Below are 27873 nucleotides of genomic sequence, written 5' to 3'. Positions count from 1 at the left end.
GATGGACAAGCTTGATTGTTTGAATCAAAATGGGAACATTAAACAAACATCACAGCCCTCACTAATAACATTGTGACTTTGCTGTCAGGTGTAGATTTCCCCTTCAAAAAAGAAACAAAAAACTTGTGACCATTTTGTATGGCTTGTCTGGAAACTTCTGAAAATCTTATGTTTTAGTAAAATATTTTTTGTTATTCTAAAAAAAAAAGTCTAAGACAAAATTTGAAAAGCATTAGAAAGGGGCAGAAATATCAACAGAATCAAAGCACACCAATGTCTTTAAGGACAGCACTGGAAGCCAAGAGAAGTGCAACTGTGTGTATGCTGGAAGAAAACACCTACTAACCTAGAAGACATAAGATCCTAGTGTTAGAATATTTAATGTAAGAGTTTTCTTAAGTATTGCTCACACTTTGGCAACAACAGAAGCCATGACTATTACCAGTCCAACTGATGAAGTCACTGGAATCTAGTAAAAGTAACTCTAAACCTAAGTGACTGCTTAAAAAAATCATAGACCTGGGAAAGCTAGGAGAAAAATGGTTAATTCTCTCTTAATTATAGAGACAGGAAATGAACAGAAAAGTTCATGTGCACATAAATTACAGCTTAATGAATTATGAAATGAACATCTTTGTAACACCCAAGCAGGTTAAGAAACAATACTGCTAAGTTACATCAAGTCTCCCACATTCCTCCTCCTGTTTACTTATTTTTAAACTTCATATAATAGAACCATAGAGTATGCATTCTTGTGTGTTTGACATACCATTTAATGTAAATATTCTCCTTAGATTAGATTCAAATTTTAAAATAGTTACGGGACTACTGACTTATCGGTTTCCCCTTCATGTAGATTGTCTACATGATATTCCGTTTTCTCTATTAGCTCTCTATTCCACATTTCTAAGTGGTCATTATAAGAATTCTAATATATGCAATGTTAGTGTTATATATTTATCTTTAGCCTCTTCCTAGACAATGTAAGAACTTTAGAGTACTTTGCTTTCTAACTTCAATGCTATTGTTGTGCATTTAAATTCTGCTCATCTGCTGCCTGTCTCTACCTACCTATCCACCCATCCTATTTTTCCACAAGTCATTATTATTTTATGTAGTCACTGTTCATTTACATTTGTCTGCATATTTATCATTTTCATTGCTCTTTAGTCTCTGCTGTTTCTGAAGCCCAATGTAGGTTCATTTTCCTTCTACCTAAAGAACATCCCTTACATTTTACTTCAATGTAGGTTTTCTAGTGTTGAATTCTCTGTTTTTGTTAGTCTTATTTTACTTTTAGTATTAAAGAATATTTTTTGTTGGGTAGAAATTCTAGGTTGGTAGGTGTTTTCTTCCAGCATACACACTGTTGAAACTTCTCTTGGCTTCCAGTGCTGTCCTTAAAAGACATTGGTGTGCTTTCATTCTGTTGATATTTCTGCCCCTTTCTAATGCTTTTCAAATTTTGTCTTTGACTTTTTAATGATGTTCCTAGTAGTGGATTTATTTTCATTTATCCTATTTGGGCCCTCTATTTATTAATGAATGGATATTTTGATAAATTCTGATAAATTCTTAGCTATTATCTCTTCAAATACTGTCTCTTTTCCATTCTTCCCTTCAGGAAAGAATATATTTTAAAATACCTCACATTATTTTAAAAAAATCTCCTTTTGAAATTTTCATTTTGTTTCTTTGAGCCTCACTCTGGAAATATTCCCAACTTTGCTAGTTTATTGTATTTTATTCAGTTATATCTAATCTAATCCATGCATTGAATTTTTAAATTTGGTTATATTTTTTAGTTTTGTTTTTTCTAGTCCTAATCTTATTACTGTTTTAATTTTTTGCTAAAAAAAACCCCCTTAATCTTGAATTAATCTCTATGGACAGAGTAAGCATATTTATTTATTTATTTATTTATTTATTTATTTATTTTTGAGACTAAAGGCCTTTAATATTACAAGACCATGGTTATTTCTTCTTGAACTCTGAATGACTGGGTTATTTAGAGGGTGGAATGAACCAAACTCCAATTACCAACGGAAGTACCCGTCGGATCACTGTCAGTGTAAGGTGGTTGGCATCTACCATTCTGCCCAGTGCCAGGTTTCCCAAGGGTGATCCCTTGGATTTTCTACTTCACCTGCCTCTAATGACTAGAGTGATCTCATTCTGATAGTCACCCCAGCCAGCACTGTAAGCCCATCCCTCATGTTCAAAGACATGACCGAAGGTTGGGTCCACTTCTATTTCAATGACAAAGTCACAACTCTTGGGCAGAAAGGTTGGTCTGTAAGGGTGCTAAGCTGGTAGGACAGTTGGGATTTGATTGTGAAGTGAAGGAAGTTCAGGGAAAGGTCTGGGGGAATCTGCAGTCTGGAGATAGACCTAGACCCTGTTTGTCAAAAGAGTCAGAAGTTGGGACAAGTAACTGAATATGAAGAGTGAGGGAACCTCACCATGACATACTTCTCAGAGTGACAGTCATGCATTCACTTCTTCCAAATCCCATGGAAGTTTTTCTTTTGACCAACTCTAGTCCAGAAACACACAAGGCAAGAGATTCTTGGGAAACCATAATGTTTAGCTAAACTGATCTGACATTGTATAAACCATGACAGCAAGGCAGTGTATGAAAATAAAAGAAAAAAAAATGCTGATACAGTTATCAGAAAGAAAAGTAAGACCTGGTACTATGTAACTACTTGAAAATACTTCATATGTTTTGACTTGGCAATTCCACTTTAGGAAATAAAAAGAAATACACAGAAACTTATTTTAAATAGTATGATCTATACATGCAAACACAGGAAACAATACCTAAATATCCAACAAAAGGGATGTTTAAATAAAATGATCTTTCTTTTTTTGCTATGCTGGGTTCAAACCTTAGGTCTCACACAGGCTGGGCAATTGTTCTATCCTCAGTCCCTAAACACTGATACTTCAATAAGTAAACAAAAGTCACATATTCACACACTTATATCATATTAATACATAGAAACACATGTAATACTGTCCATTAAGCAAAAAAAGAGCTGAAATGTAATTGTTGATTGTAAGTATATAAAAATGTGATCACATGAATGATAACCAGAGTAAAAATAAATGATTTTTTAAATTCATAATTTTTCTATACTTTTTAAATAAAATTTGAAATGATAATAATGGAACAGCACTAGGTTTTCTTGGCTGCATACCTATTTACATACTCTTTAGGTAAGATAAATGATAATTCAGCTCCAATATTGTTCTCCAAAATGGCATTTGGTACATAATGATATATAAGACGGGTAACTTCGTTAGCTTTACAATATGGTTCCTTCACCATGACCATGTGGTATCCTGCACCTAAGGGAAATAATTAAGAAGTATCAGTTTTGCATTTCTAGCTTTTCTTGTTTGTCTTGACTTAATTTTTTCTGTTTGGGTTAAAGACAAATTTTGGAGAAAAGGAGAAATGAGTGCCTGCCACATATGCTTTTGTCATAACAGTACCTTTCTAAATGTTGCATCAAGAGTCAGTCTTATTATTCCTTCATCAAGGAATAGAAAGTGTGAATAATAAGAGGAAATGTGAAGAATAGGAAGACATGTGAGAGTCTCCCCAGCCCCCATTGCTGCAAGAAGTTCCCCTTTTAATTCAGATGTAAGAGTCTGGATTTGTTGAATACCTACACAGGCATCTCTACCCTGGTACTGAATAAATGTGTTATTTATTCTGCCATTTTCTCAGGGAATAATAGTGATTTTAATTCAGAATCTACATGTACAGGTAATAAAAAATTCACAAGAGAAAGTCCTCTGTGAACTTGCTTCTCATTTTTCCCTACAACGCTATGGGAGATACATACTAATAAGTCACCAATAATTCAACCTTCTTTTCTTACTAGTTCTTAACTTTCCTTTAGATTTTTGTTGCAGCTTATCTGGTTGAATACCTTAGTTCTCAGTTCTTTCTTTTTTTCCCCAACTACTTACATCACTTCTTGCCCCTGTGCTTTTCCAGTTGTTTTTTATTTTATAAGGCATACATTATAGACAGCTGAAATTCAAGGGTTATACTCTTGATGAGTACAACAAATGGTGAATTTTGGAAATGTGATATCCTAATACTCTGATGGTATAAAGATGGTTGATAAGAAGTCATAATGAAATAAAACTCATGATGGCATGTTCTTATTTTCCCAGTCCCTGTTTCTGATTGTAACAGGGATACCTAAATGATATTAATGCAGGAACAGATCATGTGGTGCTGGGGATGTCTGAACTCAAGTTGTCCTTGTAGTGCAGTTATCTATTTTGCCTTCTTTTTATCATTCATCCATCCAACCATATGGGAGAACAATATATTCTAGGTGAAGGGGAAAAACAAATAGAAAGAATGACCTGAGAAGGTTAATACTGGAAAGTTAATAGGAAATAAGATTGGTCAGATTAGAAACCCTAAAAAAGAAAAAACAGAATCTAAGCTTGATATAGTAGGAAACCGAATAATACTCTATAAATTTTTTTTTTTTTTGGTTAATGTAGTGCTGAAGGAAAATGAGTCTGGAAGTAGAAATAATGGATAGGTCATAAATTAATAGAATAATGGAGATCTGAAAAACCATATTTTTGCTTGAGGAACAATGAAGAGCCACAGCACTGCAAGTCCCCCTTGGCCATGATGGCAACGCGGTCCCCCAGAAGATCCGCTTCATCCATATAATGAGTGGTAAATAGGATGGTACGGCCATTTTTTTTCTGTTGAAGGAGATCCCAGGTGGCTCTCCTTGAGATCAGGTCCATTCCAGTTGTTGGCTCATCCAACATCACCACCTATAGATAAAAATACAGTTTTAGTTACTGATACTGTTTCATTTGTGGAAAAGCTTCCTATTCATGGGGCAACCTTAGGTTTTATTCTATTCTTTTTTTTCTTTCCAGTTATGCAGCATTACTTGCCAAACAAAGTACATAAAGTAAGTCAAGCTGATCTAAAACAATGACTCTTAAACTATAGTGGGTATCAGAATCACTTCAAGAGCTTGTTAAAACTAGACTACTGGGGGCTGGGGTTGTAGGTCAGTGGTAGAGCACTTGCCAAGCATGTGTGAGGCACTGGGTTCAATTCTTAGCACTGCATATAAATAAATAAAATATTCACTGACAACTAAAACATATGAATATATATATATATAAAAAAACCCAGACTACTAGGGTCCACTCTCACAGCATGTGTTTCTTCTAATTTTATAGCTCTCAGTGGGGACTGAGTATGGGCATTTCTAATAATTTTCCAAGTAATGCTGCTGTTGGCTTTGGGGACCAAAGCAAGGACTCAAAGCAAGGAACAGCAACTTTTTCTGTAAAATGCCTGACAGTTAAAAACTTTAGTCTTTGCTAGATGGACAGTGCAACTACTCTACACATCAAAGTGGCCATAGAAAGAATGGGATGACTGTGTCTTAAAAAAGCATTATTTACAAAAATAGGCCTGAGCTGGATTTTGCCCCCAGTTCCTAGTTTTTAGACTCTTGATTAGAGGTATGGTAAAAGAGATGATTAGGATAGACTTTATTTTTTAGAAGCTTGTCTGTTCTCTTAGATTTATAATTAGCTAATTTTCAGGGTTTTTTTTTTTTTTCCTCCTGACTAGGATACAATGCAAACTCAACTAGGTTCCTTATATAAGTACCTTAGAATTCCCTACAAGTGCGATACTGATAGAAAGCTTCCGTTTCATCCCTCCACTCAGTGTCTTAGGAAATGAATGTTTTTTATCTCCCATTTTAAAAACATCCAAGATATTATTAATTTCCTTTGTACATATATCTGGAGGCAATGCTTTCAGCTACAAACAAACAAAGAGAGATTTAGACTGGGATTCTAGCAACCTACTAACCATCTCCATTTCAGAAAGATTTTACACTAGAACCATTTACACAGAACAACATTGGAGAAATTTCCTCCTTCACTATCTTACTTTGTCCACTGAAGAAGAGTTCTTCCCAAAATTAACACTTAAAGCAGTCAAAAAGAGAAAACTTTCTCTCTGGCTTACCTGGGCAAAAAAGTAAAGGTGTTCAAATACTGTTAAATAATCAAACAAAAGATCATGTTGTGGACAGAAGCCCAGGCTCTTCCGGATATGAACCATATCTTTTGTAATCTCAAATCCATAAATACTTGCTTTTCCACTTGTAGGGGGAAGAAGACCTAGGAGAAGCAGAAGACACAGCAGGAACTTAGAATCACATGTATTTGTTCTTCATTAGCATCTGATGTGAATGTCTTCTTCATGGTTTAATCACAATACTCCCATTTCAACAGCACTCAAATGTTAATCTGTTCTCATTGAGAAACACAGCTCTAATTGCTGTTAAGGGTGAAAAATACAAAGGAAATATGATTATGAACAATTTTGTTGCTGATGTAAACTGTAACCTGAAATAATTTCAGAGCATGACAAGACTTCCAGCGTACCATCAGAATTTCTATCAGTGGTTCTTGACCTTAATCTTGATCAGAATCATCTGAGGACCTTTCTGAAAAGTGTAGATGCTTGGGTTTTCTCCCAGAGAAAAGTAAGAATTTTGGGGGGCTACACTTGGCTACTAGTATTTAAAAATCTGTCCAGTTGATTCTAAGGTGTGACTAGGGATGTTAACTATTGTCTAGATTAAGATTTTAATGAATATTTCACTGTTTTGTCAGTTTTTTACTTAGGAATATTAGTTTCAACAAATTGGATAGAATTTCCCCATGCATACTTAATTTAAGGGAGATATAGATAGATTTAATAAGAACTTGTATCCTGCTACTGTGCTTAATTTATCAGATCCAGAAGTCTTCTGGTAGAGTTTTTGGGGTCTGCTGAGATAATTTAACTTCATATTTTCCTATTTGTAACCCTCTAATTTCCTTCTCTTGTCTGATTGCTCTGGCTAGCATTTAAAGAAGTATATTGAATAAGAGGTGAGAATGGAATCCTTGTTCCTGATTTTTAAAAGAGAGTGCTGTTTAATTTTCACGTGTTTATGTGGATTCTATAAGGACTAGTGCTATTGATTTCCAATTTCAATGCATTATGATCTCACAAGATGTATGGGATAATATAGTTTTTTTTTGTATTTACTAAGACTTGTTTTGTGTTCTAAAATATGGTCTATTTTCCATAAGCTACTGAGAAGAATGTATACTTCTGCTGCTGTTGGGTAAAATATTCTACTGATGTTTCTTAGGTCTATTTGATTTATAGCATCATTGAGGTCTGAAGAATCTTAATTGATTTAATGTCTGGGTGACTTGACTTGTCTCTTAATGAGGGGGGGACTGATTTATCTGGCACTCAATATTAAGAAATTTGTTTTATGTAATTAGGTGCACTGTCATTTGGGGCACAAATAATTACTATTATTTTATCTTCTTGTTGGATTATTCCCTTTAACAGTATGTATGGCCTTCCTTGCCTCTTCTGATTAATTTTTGTTTGAAATCTGCTTTGTCAGATATGAGAACAGCCACTCCTGCTTGTTTTCAGACTCTATTTGCACAGAATATCTTTTTTCCATTCTTTACTTTCAGTGTTTGGATATCTTTGCCTACAAGTCTCTTGGAAACAGCATATGGTTGGATTTGGTTTTAAAATAAATTCTGGCAGTCTATGTCTTCTAATTGGGAAGCTGAGACCATTTAAATTCAGAGTTACTAGAAGAGATGTCTATTATTTCAGTCATTTTGGTTTGTTTCATTGATTTAATTCCTTCTTCATTTCCATTTGCTTAATTGTTCTTCAGAAGAGCTTCCCGAATTTGAGAACCCTAAAGATTGTTTTTGAGTTCTTTGTGTAGTATTTCCTCCAGCATTTTATATAATGCAGGCTTACTGGTTATGAATTCTTTTAGCTTATTCTTATTGTGAAAAGTTTTTATTTCTGTTTCAGTTCTGAATGATGGTTTTGCTGGATACAGTGACCTTGGCTGGCAATTGTTTTCTTTCAGAACTTAAATTATTTCAAGCTTTCCTGGCTCTCAGAGTGTGAATTGAGAAGTCAAGAGTGAGCCTTACTGGTCTACCTCTAAATATGACCTGATGTTTTTCTCTTGCAGCCTTTAATATTCAACCCTTATTTTCTAGGTTAGGCATTTTGATTATGATATATCATAGGTTTTTTTTTGGTCTCGTCTATTTGGGGTTCTTCATGTTCCTTTATGTGGACATCTCTCTTATTCCTAAGGTTTAGAAAATTGTGATTATTTCACTGAAAAGATTCTTAATGCCATTAACCCATATTTCTGCCTTCTCCTAGCCCAATGACTCTTAGGTTTGGTCTCTTAATATTTGTCCCAGAGTTCTTGAATATTCTGATCATAGACATTTAAAAAATTTTTTTCTTTACTGTTTTGAGTGTTCCAGTTCAAATATCCAGTCTTCAAGACCTGATGTTCTGTTTATTAAGTAATCTAGTCTGTTGGCGTACTTTCAAGTGAATTTATTTGATTTACTGTGTCTCTAATTTCCAGGAGTGCTGACTGATTTCTTTTCAGAATCTCTCTACTGAAATGATCTTTTACCTCCTGCAATTGGTCTCTTAGGTCATTCATTTCTTTGATCTTATTTTAGCTCATTAATCACTGTAATAATCAGTTTTTATAGCCTTTCTCTGGAATTTCATCCCTTTCCATGTCTGTGCGGTTCTTTGTTTTGGGAGGGGACTTGTTTGCCTGTTTTCAGAGCTCTTGGACTTGTGCATGTATTGAGATGGATTCCTCTTCCTCTTTTGTAAAGATGTCTTCTGTTGTAATAAGTCCTGCACTCCTGGTATTTCTTAGCTTCAACATATAGGTTCAGTGTAATCCAAATGTTAGTTTCTACGTCCAATGCCTTTCAGTGTGCTGCTGCAGAACTGCTGATTTAATTCACTCTTGTAGAGCTGCTCTAACACTGGGTTTTTCTGAGACATCATTTTAGAATATTTCTGGTTTTGCTGCAGGAGCAGGTATCCAAGAGTGGGACCTAATGTGCCCCAACCCTAGTCATTTCTACTTGGGGACTAGTCATTGGTTTTGGATTTTCATCTACCCTATTCTGTGTTAAAATATCATTAAAGCTTTGGTGTGGTTAGTTCGTGTGTGGAGGAAGGTGCACTGTTACATTGCTGAGTTGTGTGTGTAGTTTAGTTGTGGAGCTGCTTTCAGTGTACCAAACTTCCTAACCCTTGGAGTATCGGGAGTCCATCACCACTGGATGCTAAAACATGAGCTGGGCAATTTGGCAAAGTGAACTCCCCTAGTTGCTAGATGACTTGTGTGTGTCTACATACTTTTAACAACTGAACATGGACCGGGGCAGGTAGAGAACAGGAGGCAGGGGGTCAGAGGCAGAGTGGGGAGGAAGAGACCAGGGATGTGGCAGGCTGAATAGTTAGTTTTAAGAACTAAAAAGGACATTTGAAGGTTTTGCTCTCAAAAAGTAAACTTATACAACATATAGCATGTTATCTTTGTATTTCTATAATACTTTAGGTTCATAAAAATTCATTATTCAAGCACTATAGTTGACCAACCCCTACCTTTCACAAAGGCACCTGTGATGAGTATCATGAGATTCAGCTCCTCCCTAGAGGCCCTTATATCACACAAACTGCATCCTTTTTTTTTTTTTTTTTTTTTTTTTTTTGCGGTGCTGGGGATCGAACCCAGGGCCCTGTACTTGCAAAGGAAGCACTTTACCAACTGAGCTATCTCCCCAGCCCACCACTGCATCCTTCTAAAGTCAAATGTCTGTGGACATAAGGGAACCTGTAGAGTATCTTGAAGCCAAACATTATTCAATGATGCTGCAGACCACTGAGATATGAGTTACTAAAAATAATTAAACAACAAAGATAGGTCTGCTCTTTCAGAAATCCATTTTTAAAATTTGAAAAGGTCCTATTTCCTCACATTTTTCTTCCTTCTCTTCTCAATTCTGCTAATTTGGTCTCCTAGACTCTCCATATTTTCTTTATCCATTCATCTGTTGACAGCACCCCGGCTGATTCCATATCTTGGCTACTGTGAATAATGCTGCAATAAACAAGGATTTGCAAGCATTTTTTTTTGTAGCTGACTTGGGATGTATATGTATATCCCTGAGTAGTATAGCTGGATAATATAGTAGTTATGATTTCAGTTTTTTGAGGAAACTATTGTTTTCCATAGTGTCTGTACTAAATTATATTCCCAAAAGTGTATGGAAAAGTTTCTTTTTTCTCCACATCCTAGCCAGCATTTGTTAATTTTTTTTTTTTATAGTAGCTGTTTTGACTAGGGAATCTCAATGTAGTTTTGATTGGCACTTCCCTGATGGTTAATGAAATTGAGCATTTTTTCATATTTTTATTGGCCATTTGATTTTTTTTTGAAAAGTGTCAGGTCATTTACCCATCTTTTGGCCAGAGTAATTGTTATGTTTTTGAGTTCTTTACATATCTTGGATATACAATATATCTATATCCTGGATATTACACATTCTTTGTCAGATCAATAGCTGGAAAAGGTTTTCTCCTATTTTATAGGTTGTAGCTTTTTTTTTTTTTTTTTTTGGGTGCTGGGGATCGAACCCAGGGCTTTGTGCTTGCAAGGCAAGCACTCTACCGACTGAGCTATCTCCCCAGCCCCAGCAGTAGCTTTTTAATTTAATGTAATCCCATCTGTGATTTTTTTTTCCTGTCTTACTTGAGTCCTACCCAGAAAACTGTTGCTTGTGCCATTATCTTAAAGAAATGTTTTCCCTACATTTTCTTTCTTTTTTGGTATCAAGAATTGAACTCAGAGGCACTTGACCACTGACCCACATCCCTAGCCCTATTTTGCACTTTACTTAGAGACAGGGTCTCTCTGAGTTGCTTAATGCCTCCCTTTTGCTGAGGCTGGCTTTGAACTCCTGATCCTCCTGCTGCAGCCTCCTGAGTTGCTGAGATCACAGGTATGCGCCACCACACCCAGCAACATTTTCTTCTACTAGTTTCAAAATTTCAGATCTTGAAAGTATTTGATCCATTTTGAGTTGATTTTTGTACAGAGTAAGATATAAAGGCCTAGTTTTAATTTTCTACATGTGGACATCCTGTTTTCCCAGCAGCATTTGTCAAAGAGGCTGTCCTTTTACCAATGTACATTTTTGGCATTTTTTTTTTTTTAAAGAATCAGTTGGCTGAAGGTGCATTCTTTCTGGGTTCATTATCAATACCATCCTGGTTTTGTTACTATGATTCTATAGTATGTCTTGAAATCAGGTATTGTGATAACTTCCAGCATTGTGTTTTTTTTTTAAATTGTTTTTAGTTGTAGATGGATACAATACCTTTATTTATTTTTATTTGGTGCTGAGGATCAAACCCAGTGCCTCACAAGTGCTAGGCAAGCACTTTACCACTGAGTTACATCCCCAGCCCCAGCATCATGCATGTCTACTAGGGGTCTTTTGTACTTCCATGTAAATTTTAGGATTGCTTTTTTCCTATTTCTGTGAAGAACATCATTGGCATTTGGATGGGGTTTTCAACAATATTAATTTTCCCAACCAATAAATGTGGGAGGTCTACCTACCTTATAGTATCTTCTTCAATTTCTTTCTTCAGTGTTTTGTAATTTTTATTGTAGAGGCCTTTCACATTCTTAGTTAGGTTATTACTAGGTATGTTTTTTTTGTGTGTGAGGATACTAGGAATGAAATTACTTTTCTGATTACTTTCTTAGAAGTTTGATTTTGGTGTATAGAAAGCTACTGGTTTTTATATGTTGATTTTGTATCCTGCTATTTTACTGAATCAGTTCTAAAGTCTTTTAGTGGAGTGTTTAGGATTTTCTATGTATAGAATCATACAAGCAGCTAACAGCTAACTTTCTCCTTTCTTATCCCTTTGATTTCTCTTACTTGACTGCTGTGGCCATAATTTCTAATACTATACTGAGTAAGAGTAGTAAAAGTGGTGGCTTTCACACTTGTTTCTGATTTTAGAGAAAATGCTTGTTTTTTTTCCATTTTGTATGATGTTGGCTATGGGTTTATCATAAATGGTCTTTATTATGTTGGGGTTTATCATAAGCTTTCTTATAATGTTGAGGTTTAATCCTTTTATAGGTCTTTATTATGAAGAGATTGAATTTTATCAAAGTATTTTTTACGTCTATTTAATTGTTCATGTGATTTTTTTAATCATTTATTTATTCACTGTTTTGCATGTTGAACCATCCTTTCATCACTGGAATAAAATTCATTTGGTCATGTTGTATGATCATTTTTAAATGTGATGTTGAATTCAACTGGTGTTTTATTGAGAATGTATGTTTTCATGTTCATCAGAGTTAATGTTCTATAGCTTTCTTTCTCTCTTTCATTGTGTTATCAGATTTTGTAGCAGGGTAATACTGTATTGGTTTCACAGAGTTTGGAAGGGTTCCTTCCCTTTCTATTTTATGGAATCATTTGAGGAGCACTGGTGTCAGTTCTTTAAAAGCAGTGAACCCATTTAATCCTTCACTTCTCTTTGTTGACCTTTTGTTACTGCCTCAATCTCACTACTTTTTTTTTTTTTTTTTAATATCCTTTTGGTTCAATTCTGGTAGGTCACAGGTCTCACATTTTTCCATTTCTTCTAGATTTTCCAACTTATTGGCATAGTTTTTCAAAATATTCTTCAATGATCCTTTGAATTTCAGTGGTATCTGTTATAATGTCTCCCTTTTCACTGATGTTTTGTATTGTTCTTTTAGTTTCTATTTCAATTATTTTTGTTCTGATCTTTCTCTCTTGGAACCTTTCATATTCTTTGTTCTTTTACTGATTTTGCATTTGGCTTGATTCCTGCTATTTCTAAGACCTTGAGTTTGCAGTAGTAGGTTATTTGAAATCTATTTTTTTTTTTATGTAGACATTCCTTGTTATAAACTTCCCTGTTAGTACAAAATTCTCAGACAATAGTTCTTTATTATCTTCCACATTCTTTCTCTTTACTCCCTCTGGGATTATAACTTAATGTATATTTTACCTTCTCACTCTACCCCTCCTCCCCCCAGTAGTAGGGATTGAACCCAGTGGTGCTTAACCACTGAGACACATCTCCAAGTCCTTTCTCTTTTTTATTTTGAGATAGGGTCTCAATAATAGCTTAGGGTCTCAATAAATTGCTCAGGCTGACCTTGAACTTGCGACCATCCTGTCTCTACCCTCCTGAGTTGCTGGGATTATAGGCATGTGCCACCATCCCCAGCTCCCCTATGTCTCTTAATTCTATTCTGTATTTTACACACTTTTGTCTTAAGTTCTCCTCTGAGTTATGTTTAATATGCTGTCTTTTTACCATCTATTGCATGTTTAATTTCAGTATTTTATTTTAAAATATTCAGTTCTTAATGATATTCTCAATCTTGTATTTACTCTCTTTGAATACATTAAACACAGTCATTTTAAAGTTTCTACACACAATATGTAAATCATCTGTTTTGTTGTTGTTGAGCTGTGGATCAAACCTTACCTGATAAACTAGGTAATATCTGCCTTTGGCTTTGGAGATCATTGTTTTGATAACACCAATGAGAAATGGCTTCTTAAAGTGAAATATATTTTCTATACAGTACCAGTGAATGACTGTTTCATGGTTAAAAATGAAATAGCAATCAATTCAACGCTAAAAAGATGAGTGAATGCTTCATCTCTGGGTTTGGGAAATGTAGAGAAAAGCAAAGCAAAGGAAAGTCATGGAAGAACAACTAATAAACATACCTGTGAGCATAGATAAGGTAGTGGTCTTTCCTGCTCCATTATCTCCTAGAAGAGCAGTGATCTGCCCCTCATATAAATTTAGAGTCAGGTTTCTTACTGCTTCTTTGACAGTATTCCCCATCTTGAACACCTACAAAGAAATAACAACTTTCCATGTTATGTCAGAAGAGTTATATAACTAGGTATGATGATACTTCAGATTATTTTTAGATGTTTTCTTTGAAATATAGGCATTTCTAAATACATTATAAAACAGAACAAAGTGTTTATTTGGAGGCATATAAATTTTGCTTACCAAAAACAATTTTTTCATAGCTCTCACTGCTCATAATATTGAGTTTCAAACAGAAATGAAAGAAAAAATGTGCTCTACAGTCTCATGGTTTGAAAGTGCACTTCAAATCAATATACACATTAGAAATCAATAAAAGAGCATGTAAAAATGTACTTTAAAATACAGGATAATAACCATCTTGGATTAGAGGAAGGCCATCTTTTCATGATTAAAAAAAATCCCGACAAACTGCATATAGAAGGAATTTACCTCAACACAATTTAAGGACATATATGAAAAGTCACAGTTAACATCATACTCAATGGCAAAACACTGAGACTTCTAAGATCCAAAACAAGGGAAGGATGCCCATTCTCTAAGTTGTTTAGGGCCTCACTATTTTGCTAAGACTGGCTTTGAACTCATGATCCTCCTGCCTCAGTCTCCTGAGCCACTGGGATAACAGGTGTGTGCCATCATTCCCAGTTCAACGTTGATTCTTACCAAACTAATTTATACATTCAGTGCAATCTCAATAAAAATGCCAGATTTCTACACAACTTGGCAAACCAATTTACAAAATTTATATGGAAATTTAAAAAGCCAAATAAAGATAAGATAGTCTTGAAGAGGAATGGGAAAGTTTGCTCTAGTTCTAGTATATATTCAAAATTTACGATAAACTACAGAAATTATGGTATGGTATGGTTGAACACACTTGAATACAAGATATATCAAAAAGAAACATGACCGATGAGCACGTGCCATACAGAAGTGGCACTGCAAATGCGTCAGGAAAGAATGGATGCTTCAAAAAAATGGTTTTGGGACCAATGAATACACATAGGGAAAAAAGTGAAATTGGATCATACTTTTAAGCCTCAATAATCAATCCTACATGGATTAAATATCTAAAAATTTAAAGGTAAAACTATAAAAATTCTTTAAACAGTAACAGCATAGACAGTCCCAGGACATTCTGCATCAAAAGCTGCCCCCCCCCAAAATAAATAGATAAAAAAGAATTCTTATTTTTCAAAAGACCAGCAAAGTGGTGTGAAAAGATAGGGAAAAATCTAGGTGAAGTTATTTGTATATATAAACTTGACAGGATTAGTAACAGAATAGATAAAGAAATAATATGAATTGATTTTTTTCCCCCAGGCTTCCAGTTAGTCTCCCAACCCCCAGGAGACCAGGACTGACCCTGCTTAACTTCCATGAAAAACTGAGACCAGACAGGATTGTCTGTTTGGGCAACACTCGTGAACTAATTTAAGAAAAAAATTTTTTAAGTTGTACATGGACACAATATCTTTATTTTTTTATGTTGTGCTGAGGATTGAACCCAGTGCCTCACACACTGGAGGCAAGTGCTCTACCACAGAGCTATAGCCCCAGTCCTTGATTTTTTTTTTCCAAAGGACAAAGGATCCAATGGGAAAAAATGGAGAAAAGATATGAATGGTCAATTTCTAGAAAGAGATAGAATGATTCCAAAATAAATGAAAAGATACTCAGTCTCAGTAGTAGACATGGAAATGGAAATGCAAATGAACATTCATTTCAAAGCCACTTGGTTGACACATATAAAATATTCAAAAGTTATTAAGTGTGGATGAGGATATAGGGCAACTCTTTTACTATGCTGGTGGGAGAAAAATCTGTTTAACCACTTCAAAAAAAGTCTTGTCTTCATCCGTTAAAGTTAAGGATACATGTATTATATGACTCAACAATTTCACTCCTAGATATATGCCTTAGAGAAATATGTGCTCATGTTTGCCAAGATTATGTACAAGAATGAGCATGCCAGTACTGTTTGTCATAATATTTATCAGAAACAACCCAAATGTTCATTAACAATGAACTGGGTAAACTAGGGTGAAATGGTAAGTTAATTATTTCAGTTAAAATGAATATGCTGTAGCTTTCCATATTAAAAACCTGATGTTGAGTCAAAGGAATTTACAGTAGCATACCTATTGTGGTGATGACTGTACTCACAAACAAAACAAAACAAAACATAAAACTCAGCCACATTTGGTAAAATCACAAGGTAAAACAAGATGATGACTGATATATAGCTAATTGTGATTGCCTCTGGCAAAAAGAGAGATTTGGGAAGAGTACTAGGAATAGTGTGACCAACTTGCCCTGGTTTGCCTTAGACATTCCAAATTTAAGCACTGAAAGCTACATGCCTAGGACCCTACCCAGTCCCAGGTAAACTGAGATGGTTAGTGATCATTACTGGTACTGTTCTATTTCTTATGTTGGCTGGAGACAACATAATAGGAATTAATTGTATTACTATTCTTTAATCTGTACTATGCTGTTTTGTATGCATGATCTACTTTGCAATAAGCTTTTAAAAGTACAGATGTCAATTAAGAAATCAGTGTAACCCATATATGATCAATGTTCATTGAATGTGGTAATATTTATGATAAACTATATAAAAACTGTGCTTAAGATAAATTGTGTTAAAAGTAAGATAAGAGAGTTTGGAATTGAACTTAGTCTGAGCTCTGGGTAGCTATATAAACTTGAATAAATTTAAGTCATTTTATATTTGAAATGTGGATGATACAGCATTACCTCATAATGCTGTGCAGATTAAAGATAACATGTTTCACACAAACTCAGCATATAGTAATAAATACTGGCTATTTTTACAAAAAATACTAAAAATGCAGTTTTGGGCTTGGGGTGTATCTCAGTTGCAGAGTACTTGCTTGGCATGCATAGGCCTTGGGTTCAATCCCCAGCAATAGAGGGGAAAAATACCCCCCCCCCTCCAAATGCAATTCAAGGCAATAAATATATTTTCACCAATAAATTAAGACAATTTAAAAATCATAAAAAAGCAGTGATACTTAAGGTTGTAATGCAATAGGTATTGCTGAAAGAAAGGTACACTGGTATGACACCTTTGAAAAACTATGTGGTAATATATACTATAAAATCTTCAGTCTTTGATATAATAATAGGCCTAGGAATGTATCATAAAGAATATCTAAAAAATAACATTTTTAATTGTGGGAAAAGAAGCATGTAACAGATATTAACCATACACACACACACATTTGTTTTTCAGTGCTGGGCAATGAATCCAGGACCTAGAGTGCATGCCAGGCAAGCACGCTACCACTGAGCTACATACTGAACTTTTAATCACAAAATTTTTAACAGAAAAATGTTTATAAAGCCTACCATATATAATTCTGGAGAGATGGCTAAATAAGTTATTAAAATTGTAGTTACCAAAATATATAGTGGAAAATGCTGTGACACAATGCTATGATAAAAACATGATTCAAAACCACAAGACTGGGACTGATATTGTGGCTTGTGGGAGAGTGCTTATCTAGCATGTGTGAGGCACTGGGTTTGATTCTCAGCACCACATATAAATAAATGAATAAGATAAAAGTCTATCAACATCCAAAAATTTATGTTAATAGTGTTAGTTAGGCTTATACTTGAGCATTATTTTCTTTTGTTTGAATTTTATCAAATTTCAGCAATAGAAATATATTTATATTCAGCAAAAATAAACAAATAATGTAAACGTTAGTGTGCCAACTGAAACAATACCTTGGTCAGATTTTTAATTTGTATACGAGCCACCAAGTGTTCAGGTTCAGGTTCAAAGAATCCATCATAACTTTCTTCTCCAATAAATCTGGATTTTAGATTCTTATTTAGGTAGTCAGAAAAAGAACAGACCATTTTAGATTACTAGATTGACTCTTAGCATAGCATCAAATTACTTTGAAATATAAAAATCGTAAGCTTTTATTTTGTGGGAAATGGTAATTTAGCTACTAGAGTCTAGCAAACTTTGATAATCTCTTCCTATAACCCAAACCATTTCTGCTTTGAGTTTAGAATCAGGAGTTCTATGCTAAATCGACCTTCTCAGAGAAATAACTCCATATTTCATATCCAACTTCTTAGGACCCTTGGACACACAAAAAGGTTTCTGGTCAATAAAAATTATTTTAAAAAATCTTAGCATAATTTGAGCTCTTAAAAACAGTATTTTTAGGGCTGGGAATGTAGCTTAGTAATGGAGTGCTTGCCTAGCATGCATGAGGACCTGGGTTCAAGGTACCACAAACACAGATATATCGAAAAACAAAAACAAACTAACAATACAACAAAACTTTAAAAACCCAGTATTTTTAAACTAGAGAAATCTGATATTTCAACAGTTTTTACTTTGTATCTTATATTAAGCAGAAACTTCAGTCTTATGAAGCTGACAATAGGCTTGATTGCTAACCCACCATGTGATTTAATTAAGGAAAGATCACTGTTGACTTAAAGCCTTGAAAGAGATACTGTTCCTGTAAGTTTTAAGACCTACCTTCATAAAAATAAACTGAGATTGAGGTACACTATAACTGCCGAGAAAAACCATTTCCACATACCAGATTACTATAACATATAAAAGAGCATCAACCAACAGCATCACCATCACGTGGCCAAAAGCAAAGTTATCATAGAGGCTGAATGGTTTCTTAAGGTCTTGCCATTGAACTCCAACCTCTGAAACAGTAAAAAGATAGTTATTTTGTATGTCAGACTTGACTAGAATTATCCTGCTGCATATCCCTGATTAAAATAAAAAAATGTACAGGTAGTATTTTGATACTATTATGAACACTTGGTTATTATCATGAATATTTTTTAGGTTGGAACAAGCAGCTTATATTTTAGCTGCAACTTGAAAGACAAAACCCACAAGTGCACATACTAGGCTTTGAATTCAGGATAAGGGAACTAATCTTTATATAACAAATCACAAATCCTTCTGTGTAAAATAAAAACCATTATCAAAAAATTAATGATATAATACTCAGTATCTAAAAGAATCTTAAATTTTTTTTTAAAAGAATGAACTCAGGTTCCTTTTGGTTGCTTTAACTCAATAATCATTTCTAGAACATTGAAAGAGAACAGCTAGGAGGCAGAACTTCCCTTGAATTGGTTTTCTCAGGAAAACAGTTTAGTTCTGGATTCCAATTCCTGCTTGCCTGACCAGTTTCAGCTGATTCATGGGCAAGCTATGACACTATCTCCAGTTGTTACATTCTAACAAGAATAAGACCACAGCACCACAACCTCTTCACCAAACAAACCCACACACCATTCTTAATAGAACTTTATGCTCTATCTCCATTAGCATTACATCTAGAATGGACTGTACAAGAGGCTTAATCAATATCAAGTCCAAATGATCAACAAAGGAATATAGCCACATACTTGAGAGGGAGGATGAGGTATGAAAATAAAAAATTCCAGGCCAGGCTGGGAAATTTAGTGAAGACCCTGACTAAAAATGACTGGGGCTCAGATACAGGGCTTGCCTAGCATTTGCTGAGCACTGGGTTCAATCCCCAGTACCACAAAATGAAACAAAAACCATAAAATATATGAGTGTTATAACTGACAGTGAATATATTATTCATAGATCAAAAATAAATTTGGGCTGGGGAGATAGCTCAGTCGGTAGAGTGCTTGCCTTGTAAGCACAAGGCCCTGGGTTCGATCCCCAGCACCCAAAAACAACAACAAAAAAAATAAATAAATAAATAAATAAATTTTATTTTAACTTTATATATATTAAAATGTACACATTCTCAATCCTTATTTAAGAGTCCCTGTTCCAACTAAAACTACAAGAATTAATTGATTTCAGGCTGGGTGGCTCAGTGGTAGAGCACTTGCCTAGCATGTGTGAGGCACTGCATATGATACTCAATACTCAGTACTGCATATGAATAAGTAAAATAAAGAACCATTAAAAATTCTTAAAAAACTAAAAAAAAAGAATTAACTGATTTCAAGGCAATTCTCTAAAATCAGGATTTTTGTTTTGTTTTTGCAGTACTGAGGAATGAACCCAGGGATACTCTGCCACTGAACTACATTCCTACTCTTTTTTTCTTTTCTTTTTTTTTTTTTTTTGAGATAGGATATTCCTCAGTTGCCCAGATTGGCCTCAAACTTGTGATCCTCTTCTCCCAGTCTCTCAAATAGCTAGGATTACAGGCATGCACTACAGTGTTAGTGTTCTAAAATCAGTTTTTAATGTTCAAGACTAAGTTTTCAAATATGATGTAACATTAATTGCAGTATCTCCACAATATTGGACTACATCAAAACTATTGTAGTTATCCAAAATTTACCTTTGAATACAAGTCTAGCATGATAAATACCAAATGTTTTATTTAATTATACTTCACAATATTTATTGTATCTGTTAATATTTGCCTCTGGCTTATGGGGGACATATTTCAAATACAGGTAATATCAACTTGTATTTAATGATACATAAATGTTTTATTTTGGTTGCTCTTTAGATTACTTTGACCAGAGCTTCTTTGATAGGCTTTTAGATTACAGCAATAATTTAATATCTTGAATTGGAAAACACAGCTAGTTTGCCATTCCATGGTCATTCTCCTTTTCTTACTCTTTCTTCCTTGCATAGATGTTCTGTCACATCAAATACAATGGTCCTTTGTTAACTATGGTTTTCAAATTTGGGAACCAGTCTGAATAGGAAATTTCGTGTTACAATGGAGTTTTAAAAAGTATTTTCATTTAAGTTAGGAAGAAGAAAATGATTTTTATCATTGTTGTTAAAAGTAAATAGATATTTGTGGTTTTTCCACTAATACAAACAATAAAACTTTCACAGAATAGAACTTGAATGGCCAGAATTTAAAACAATTGGATGGAAATGTTAAAAGAACTGGAGAGTATCCTTATAATCTTAGAATGGTTACTATAGGCCATAAAAGGAGATTATTAAATTGCACTAGAATAAAATCAAGAATTTTTGTTTATAAGAAGGAAGTGAAGCAAATATCCAGAAAGAGTAGAAAGAACCAATTGGGTCTTATTCATCCAATGAAATAGTATAGAGCAATGAGAATGAACGAATTAGCCCTACATATAACAATAAAGATTAATATCACAAATATAATGTTAAATTCAAAATCAGCAAAAACTACTCTGTAGTGTCAGAGGGGTAGGCACTTCAAAAGGCACAACTGGAGCTTTTGAGGTACTGATTATGTTCTATTTCCTGACAGAGGTGCTACAGAGGATCTTTGAAAATTTATTGAGTTATTTAGTTAAACTTTTAACACTTTTTATACATGTGCACAAGACATCAATAGAAAGTTTTAAAATTTAAAAACAAAGTGAAAATCAAATTGAGAAAAAATATTTTCAATCCACACATAGGTATAACTAAAACCAGATTAATACCTAAAATGTACTACAAATTAGTAAGGAAAAGACAAGCTGGTAAAATTATAGGCAAAGGATATAAACAGGCATTTCACAAAAGAATGCAAATAGTTCATAAGCATATTCTTAAAATGGTCAGTTTCCTTTAGTTAGCAGAGAACTAAAGATTGAATACAGCTAGACACTGAAAATATGGAAATCAGGGATTCTCACTCAACACACCTAAGATTTAAATAATTTCCACCATTTTGAAAACAGTTTTGCATTACCTAGTAAAACTGATCATGGATATGCATATGATCCAGAAACTCAATTCCCAGTTACATAATATAAAGAAATATCTGAGTATATACCTAGGAAACATATATAAAAGACTCATAGAAATACTGTTTAAAATAAAAAAATTCAAACAACCCAGCAAATCTATACTATTTTTATACAGCTCAAACAAACCAAAACAATACATAATCCATTGGTTAGCAATGCATACTTTGTGTAAAACTATTTTTAAAAAGATAAGAGATGGAATATGCAAAATTTGGAATAGTGATTTTTATGTCCAGGGAAGGAAAGTCAAGAGATCAGAAAAGATGTGCTGATTGCTTCAACATTATTGGTAATGGATGACTTCATAGTTCAAATGATACGTCCAACTGTTTATTATGCTTCAAAGCATATATGTATGTTTAACATATTATTTTATATGTACCAAATATATGTAACCACCCTCAATTCAACTATAAATTATAAAAAAAATCCCTAAAACTTTGGCACATACCTGTAATCCAAACAGCTTGGGAGGCTAAGGCAGGAGGATCTCGAGTTCAAAGCCAGCCTCAGCAATTTAGCAAGGCCCTAAGCAACTTAGTGAGACCGTATCTCTAAATTAAAAAAAAAAAAAAAAAAAAAAAAAAAGAGCAGGGGATATAGCTCAGTGGTTAAGTGCCCCTGGGTTCACTCTCTGGTACCAAACCAAACCAAACAAATAAACAAAAATAACCCTAAAACTATCTAAGAAAGGTTAAAAACAATGTATAAATACAAATCTAGGAATTGCAAACAAATAGAAAGCTGGCAAGGCACTACTGGCATTACATTGGATAGCATATAAGAACAAAATTATTTAATAGACCAAAGAATATCAGTGGACAATAAAATATCACAAAGACGATATAAACAAACCTATGAAAACATAGTAGGCAAATACAAACATAAGCATGTATATAATTCTCTAAACAAAGAAGAACTAGGTTTAACTTTCAAAAGCTAAAAGAGTAAGGTAGGAAAGGAAGAGTAGAGGAATGATGCAAATAGAAAATAGCAATATAAATTTACCCATTATCACATTAATGTAAATAGACTAAATATTCCAATTAAAAGACCAAAATAAACCCAAATGTATGCTTCTTAAAAAAGAAACACACAATGCCATGTAAACACTAACCCAAGGAAAGCTGGTGTAGCTCTACAGCTATCATATAAGACGTTAAAGATGACTGACGTATTGGTATGTTGGTGATGAGGATACAAATTTATACACGCTTTTGGGAAAACTATTGACAATAACTACTAAAGTTAAATATGTATAGCCTATGACTCAAAATAATATACTTCTAATAATGCAATAGAAACTGGTCTACCAAAGATATGTACCAAAATATTAACAGTAGCATTAGTAATGACACCCCCAAATTGGAAACCATTCAAATGCCTATCAACAATTTAATAAAATACTCAATAAAAGAAGGAACTAGTGATATGTGCATACAAATGATACATTTTACACAAATGAAGTTTAAATAAAGAAATCAGATATGAAAGACTACATAATATTACATATTAAATGTGTAAATATAGAAAAAAGGGCTTAAAAATAGAAGAAAAATAATAAAAAATAGTGAAACAGGAAGAAATGGTTAGAGAGGAATTGACGTATGAGTGTGTGAGTGCATGAACTGCTAGAAGATTCTGGAAACATTTGTTGAAAATTTAAATGAACCCATTCTTTGAACAAGCATTATTACAAGCATTAGTCTTCACTTTGGCCAAGGAATTAATCAAGGAGAACCAGAATTTGAAAAGGAAACTACTCACCGATACTTTCAAATTTAACTAAAAGACTGATTCCGAATGTCATGGCAACATTTGACAAGAGACAGGAAAACAGTTTTATAGAAAAAGTCATCTGAACATAGTGAGGACCAATGACAAAATATGGGAGATAAGAGACAAAGTATATCAAACTTCCAATGGTGACAGCTGTGTTTGCTGCAAATTCGAAGGGAAAGAAATCATTTAAAAACACATTGAATTTCATTCTAAAGCATCTGTTTATCTATTATATCCTTACATCTGTGGTACTGGAAGTCACTTTGGAAACCCAAGTTCTGAAAAAACTAAAAATATCTACATTCCTTAAAAAAAAGATTCATTTATCTTCTGGGAATTTATTTAAAGGAAATCTGAAAAGATGTATGCAAAAAAGATATTCTTTACATCTTTTTCATATACTACCATGCAGAATTAGGAAAATAAAAGAGTACAATACAGTCATTAAAATAAAGAGTATAATTATTCAGTGATACTATTAAGCTTATGAAGAAAATATATTATTAATTCATAAAATATCTTAAGTATATATATGTATCTTGATAGCTTTCCAATAGTTATTGTTTGAGCATTAGAATTTTATATAACATATGCAATTATGTCTGCAAATCCAAAGATAAACTGATAGAGACATTAGCTTCATATATACTGGATGTATAAAGGGAATAAGTTTTGAAAGACTTCCCTGAGTGGGTGCAGGGTTTACAGTGTTCTACAGTTTGTTTTTTTCAATTGAAATCTAGAAGTATTAAGAAGTGCATTTGGATTTGTCATTACTATCACCTATACATTTCCCATTTCAACTAGGTATGAAATTCACCTAATACTATTGGTGGTTTCTAGAGTACAGTTTTCTTTTGTTTTTCAGAGAAATGGATGCTTGAACCAACACATTTTTTAGAAAATGTTTGTATTTGGCCCTTTCAATATGTAAAAGTGAGCAGACTCTTTGAGAAAGTAAAAGTAACTGGTCATTTTCAAAATGTCCATTCTCGCTACTTCCACTATCATTTTAGTAGTTTATGCTTCACATAAAAGAATATTCCAAAGGGAGGAAGTCTATTTCTTGCAGGCTACTACCAGGAATCAGAGCTACCCTAGTAAGTAAAAATTGTTCCTCTAGAGCCTTATCTAAATGAAATAATCATTGCAGGGAAAAAAAGGTAAGCTTCAGTGATAGAATACACATTTTAGGAACCCTTGAAGTAATACAAAATTGGGGGAGGGCAAGTAAGAAATAGTATTATATTTATTAATAGCTATTGATATTTATAAATATTATACATAATATTTATAATAGCTATTAATAAAACTCTAACATTTCAGTAATATTGAAAGATAACAATATTTCTCTGATGAAAGCATAACTGTGGATCAGAAGGATTCTTCTACTCTTTTAGGTTTCTTTTGTGTTGCTGGGGATACAAATCCAAGACTTTGCATGCTAGGCAAGTGCTCTCACACTGAGTACATCCCCAGCCCTATTATGTTTCTAAATTTTGATGTAGTAATGTACAGTAAGAGTTAAGTTTTAGATGTCTGACAAAAATGTAATATTTTAATAATTTCATCTTTTGAATCAAACTTGAACAATATGGAGTATCTTGCTAATACAGTAACTGTATATGCATTTCACATTTAAAATATGACATACTGGTTGAGGCAGGAGGATTACAAATTTGAGGCCAGCCTCAGCAACTTACTGAGACTTAGCAACCTAGCAAGAATCGGTTTCAAAATAAAAAGGTGGGGGGTGGTATACAGCTCAGTGGGAAAGTGCCCCTGGGTTCAATCAGCAGTACAAAAAATAACAAACAGAAAAATTACAACATGTTGTAAAAATATAATTATTCCTCTCCCTTGAAGAAAACATGAATAATTGTCAAAAAGAATCCCCCAAAAAAGAATCTGGGTGAGGGTGTGGGGCTGGAAACCTCAACACTAGCACTCTGTCAAAACTCAGTTAAGACCTCAAGATATTCAAAGGTATCAAAACACAGGTTCAGAATAGTAGTGGCCCTTTCCCAAAAAACAGGGTCACTAATCTTATAAAAAGAGAATGATCATGGAAAAAAATGAAACTGGGTTAATTTTTCCAGTGTTTTTAAAAAAAAAACAAGTCCCATATCTGACACTGGAAATAGCACTTGGAGTCTAGTCCTTAAATTCACTACTTTCTCTTGGTTTGGCATGCCTCTAGGTATCTGACCACCATATCTTTACTTATCTGCAATTCCATTTTAGCTCCGCATTTTAAAGCTTTGTTACTCTGTATGCTTTACCAATATTTCCACCTCATTCAGTTCCATTTCTGGAAAGTGGAGACTTGTTGACAGATTTCTGAATCAAAACAGGGCAAATGGTCATAGGCAACTTTAAAACAGAAAAGAGCATAGAGATTGTATCTTTCAAATTAAAAATTGGGACACATTCTAGAATCAGATTTGGTGTTATGTGGTAGTTATCAGTGACAATCTAAGTGTCAAGTAAAATACAGAAATTTCTGGAATATTTCAGTAATATGAAGATGAAGGACAAAATATTTAAAGTTGGAACTCTAAGAAATTAAGGACTTAATGTTGTATATAAATGGGATAAAATATTTAACCTCCTTGAAAGCTAATAATGTGCTTCAGTTAAACTGAACACAACAAAGAATGGGTCAGCCATAAGGGAATAACTTACCCATGCTTGACCCACAGAGATTTCCAGAAGGATAAAGGGATGTAGCTTCAGGATGGCCTGAAGCTTAGGGCAAGATTCTGCAGAAGCTGGAGAGGACAGTGCTATGGCAGGAAGAAAAGAGCAGATGAAAAAGAAAATCAGAAAGAAACCAAATGTGCCTTCTGAGCAGATGAGAAAGAAAATTAGAAGACACGCCTGAAGGCTTAGATCTAAAACTAACCTGGGAAAGAACTAAGAAATATACCACTCCTGGGAGTTATGGGGGCCAGGGGGGAAACCAACTCAAATTTACCTCAGCTTGGAAAGTTTTTCTGTTTAGCATCTATCTCAACTCTTAGAGATTTTACTTTTATAGAAGCTTTATTGTGCTCTGTTTTGGTTTTTTAATAAAATGATCTTTGTGACTCAACGTTATTTGTGATTTTGAGATGGGAAATGAATAGGACTCAGATTATAAACTCAAATACCTCAGGAATGAGGTAGGTCTCTAAATGAGGAAAGTGGGTACCTGTAAGATGCAAGCTGTGGGAAACTGAAGCATGCATACTCTGCTTCAAACCTGGTACTACTCAGATAATTCTCTACTGTTGGAGACTGCCTTACACACTGTAGGATGTTTAGTACCCAAGTCTCTATCCACTAGATACGGTATTATCCTCCATGTTGTGACAACCCAAAATGTTTCCAGATATTGCCATATGTTCACTAGGGAGGAAAAATTTGCTCTTGGCCTTGGCTTTAAAACAAAACCCACTGTGTAGGCTCCTGGATTATGGAAGCCATTTCAAGTTTTGAGTATATTTCTCAATTTGAGATAATAAAAGAAGGATCAGTATTATCCCTAGTAAATAAATATATCCAGAATGAACTAGAAACAGCAGATACTAAAAAAGTAGAGGGAAGGGTAGTTGTCAGTTAATAAAAAATTCAGAGTTAGACACTAATCCTATCCTGCCTGTCCCATCTTTTCACAGCAGTGATCTAAATGAGTTCTCACTGGGCTGAGGAAAATGGCTGAGAATTCTGAACTTACCTTTGCTGAAGAATGTGGTGAGCATGAAGGCGAAGAGGATAGTATTGATGCCATAAAGTAACAAAAAAGAAAACACCAGCAATGGGTCACTATAGCGAATGATTGGTAGTTTTACAATCTACCATAAAACAAATATTCAATCCAATTCAGCCAGGAAGAAAAGAGATGGGAAAGAAAATATATATAATTTTTACTGTCACTAAAATACCTAAAATATTATTACTTAAAATTCAGTGATATGGAAACTAAAATGAATGATTCATGACTCTGCCATGTCTAAACTTAAGGTTTCTTTAATTTGGTCTCTGAAGTCCAATTACATAGGTATATTTAATGTAGAGCAATAGAATTTAACAAATTTGTTACATCAGTGTTTATCTTAGGTTTTTTTTTATCCTATTCAAAATTTACAGTAGACATTAACAGATATTAACTGTACTGCTGTTTAATAAAGTTAACATATACTTTTTTTAAACCACCATTAATTTTTTTTAACTGAAAATGAAGTAATTTCATGTTACATTTGATCAGCTCTTTCCTCAGTTGGTCTCCAATACAGACTCTCCTTCTGCCATTTATTTTGACCCATGCTGGTTGGGGCAACCACAAAAATAATGAGCTTCAAAGCAGTAGTGGTACAATGATGGTAAAATTTTAAATTTAATGTTAAAGTTTTATGGCCTCTCAAGTAGGTGATCATTTTTAAGGAACTCATTCAAGAAACATGGCAAACAGCCTAAGAAAA

At 33.9% G+C, this 27873-nt stretch overlaps 1 protein-coding gene across 1 annotated transcript in view; it reads right to left on the bottom strand.

Annotated features, from left to right (window-relative positions):
- The window catches only part of LOC306649242 (phospholipid-transporting ATPase ABCA3-like), a 62413-nt gene extending 35176 nt beyond the window's left edge, over positions 1-27237 (bottom strand). Inside the window, exons 1-9 of the mRNA XM_079120035.1 lie at positions 27129-27237; positions 23396-23569; positions 18405-18586; positions 17630-17731; positions 13756-13885; positions 6050-6204; positions 5684-5839; positions 4614-4824; positions 3204-3354 (exon numbers count right to left, since the gene is read on the bottom strand). Of these exons, the coding sequence (XP_078976161.1) occupies positions 3204-3354; positions 4614-4824; positions 5684-5839; positions 6050-6204; positions 13756-13885; positions 17630-17731; positions 18405-18586; positions 23396-23569; positions 27129-27153 (1286 nt within the window). The 5' untranslated portion in view covers positions 27154-27237. The remainder of the gene's footprint in view (positions 1-3203; positions 3355-4613; positions 4825-5683; positions 5840-6049; positions 6205-13755; positions 13886-17629; positions 17732-18404; positions 18587-23395; positions 23570-27128) is intronic.
- Between the last annotated feature and the right edge of the window lie 636 nt (positions 27238-27873).

Source organism: Sciurus vulgaris (genome assembly GCF_902686455.1).
Source record: "Sciurus vulgaris genome assembly, chromosome: 18".
Taxonomy (NCBI): domain Eukaryota; kingdom Metazoa; phylum Chordata; class Mammalia; order Rodentia; family Sciuridae; genus Sciurus; species Sciurus vulgaris.
The sequence above is the reverse complement of the archived record's forward strand: the minus strand, read 5'-3'. Positions and strand labels throughout refer to the sequence as shown.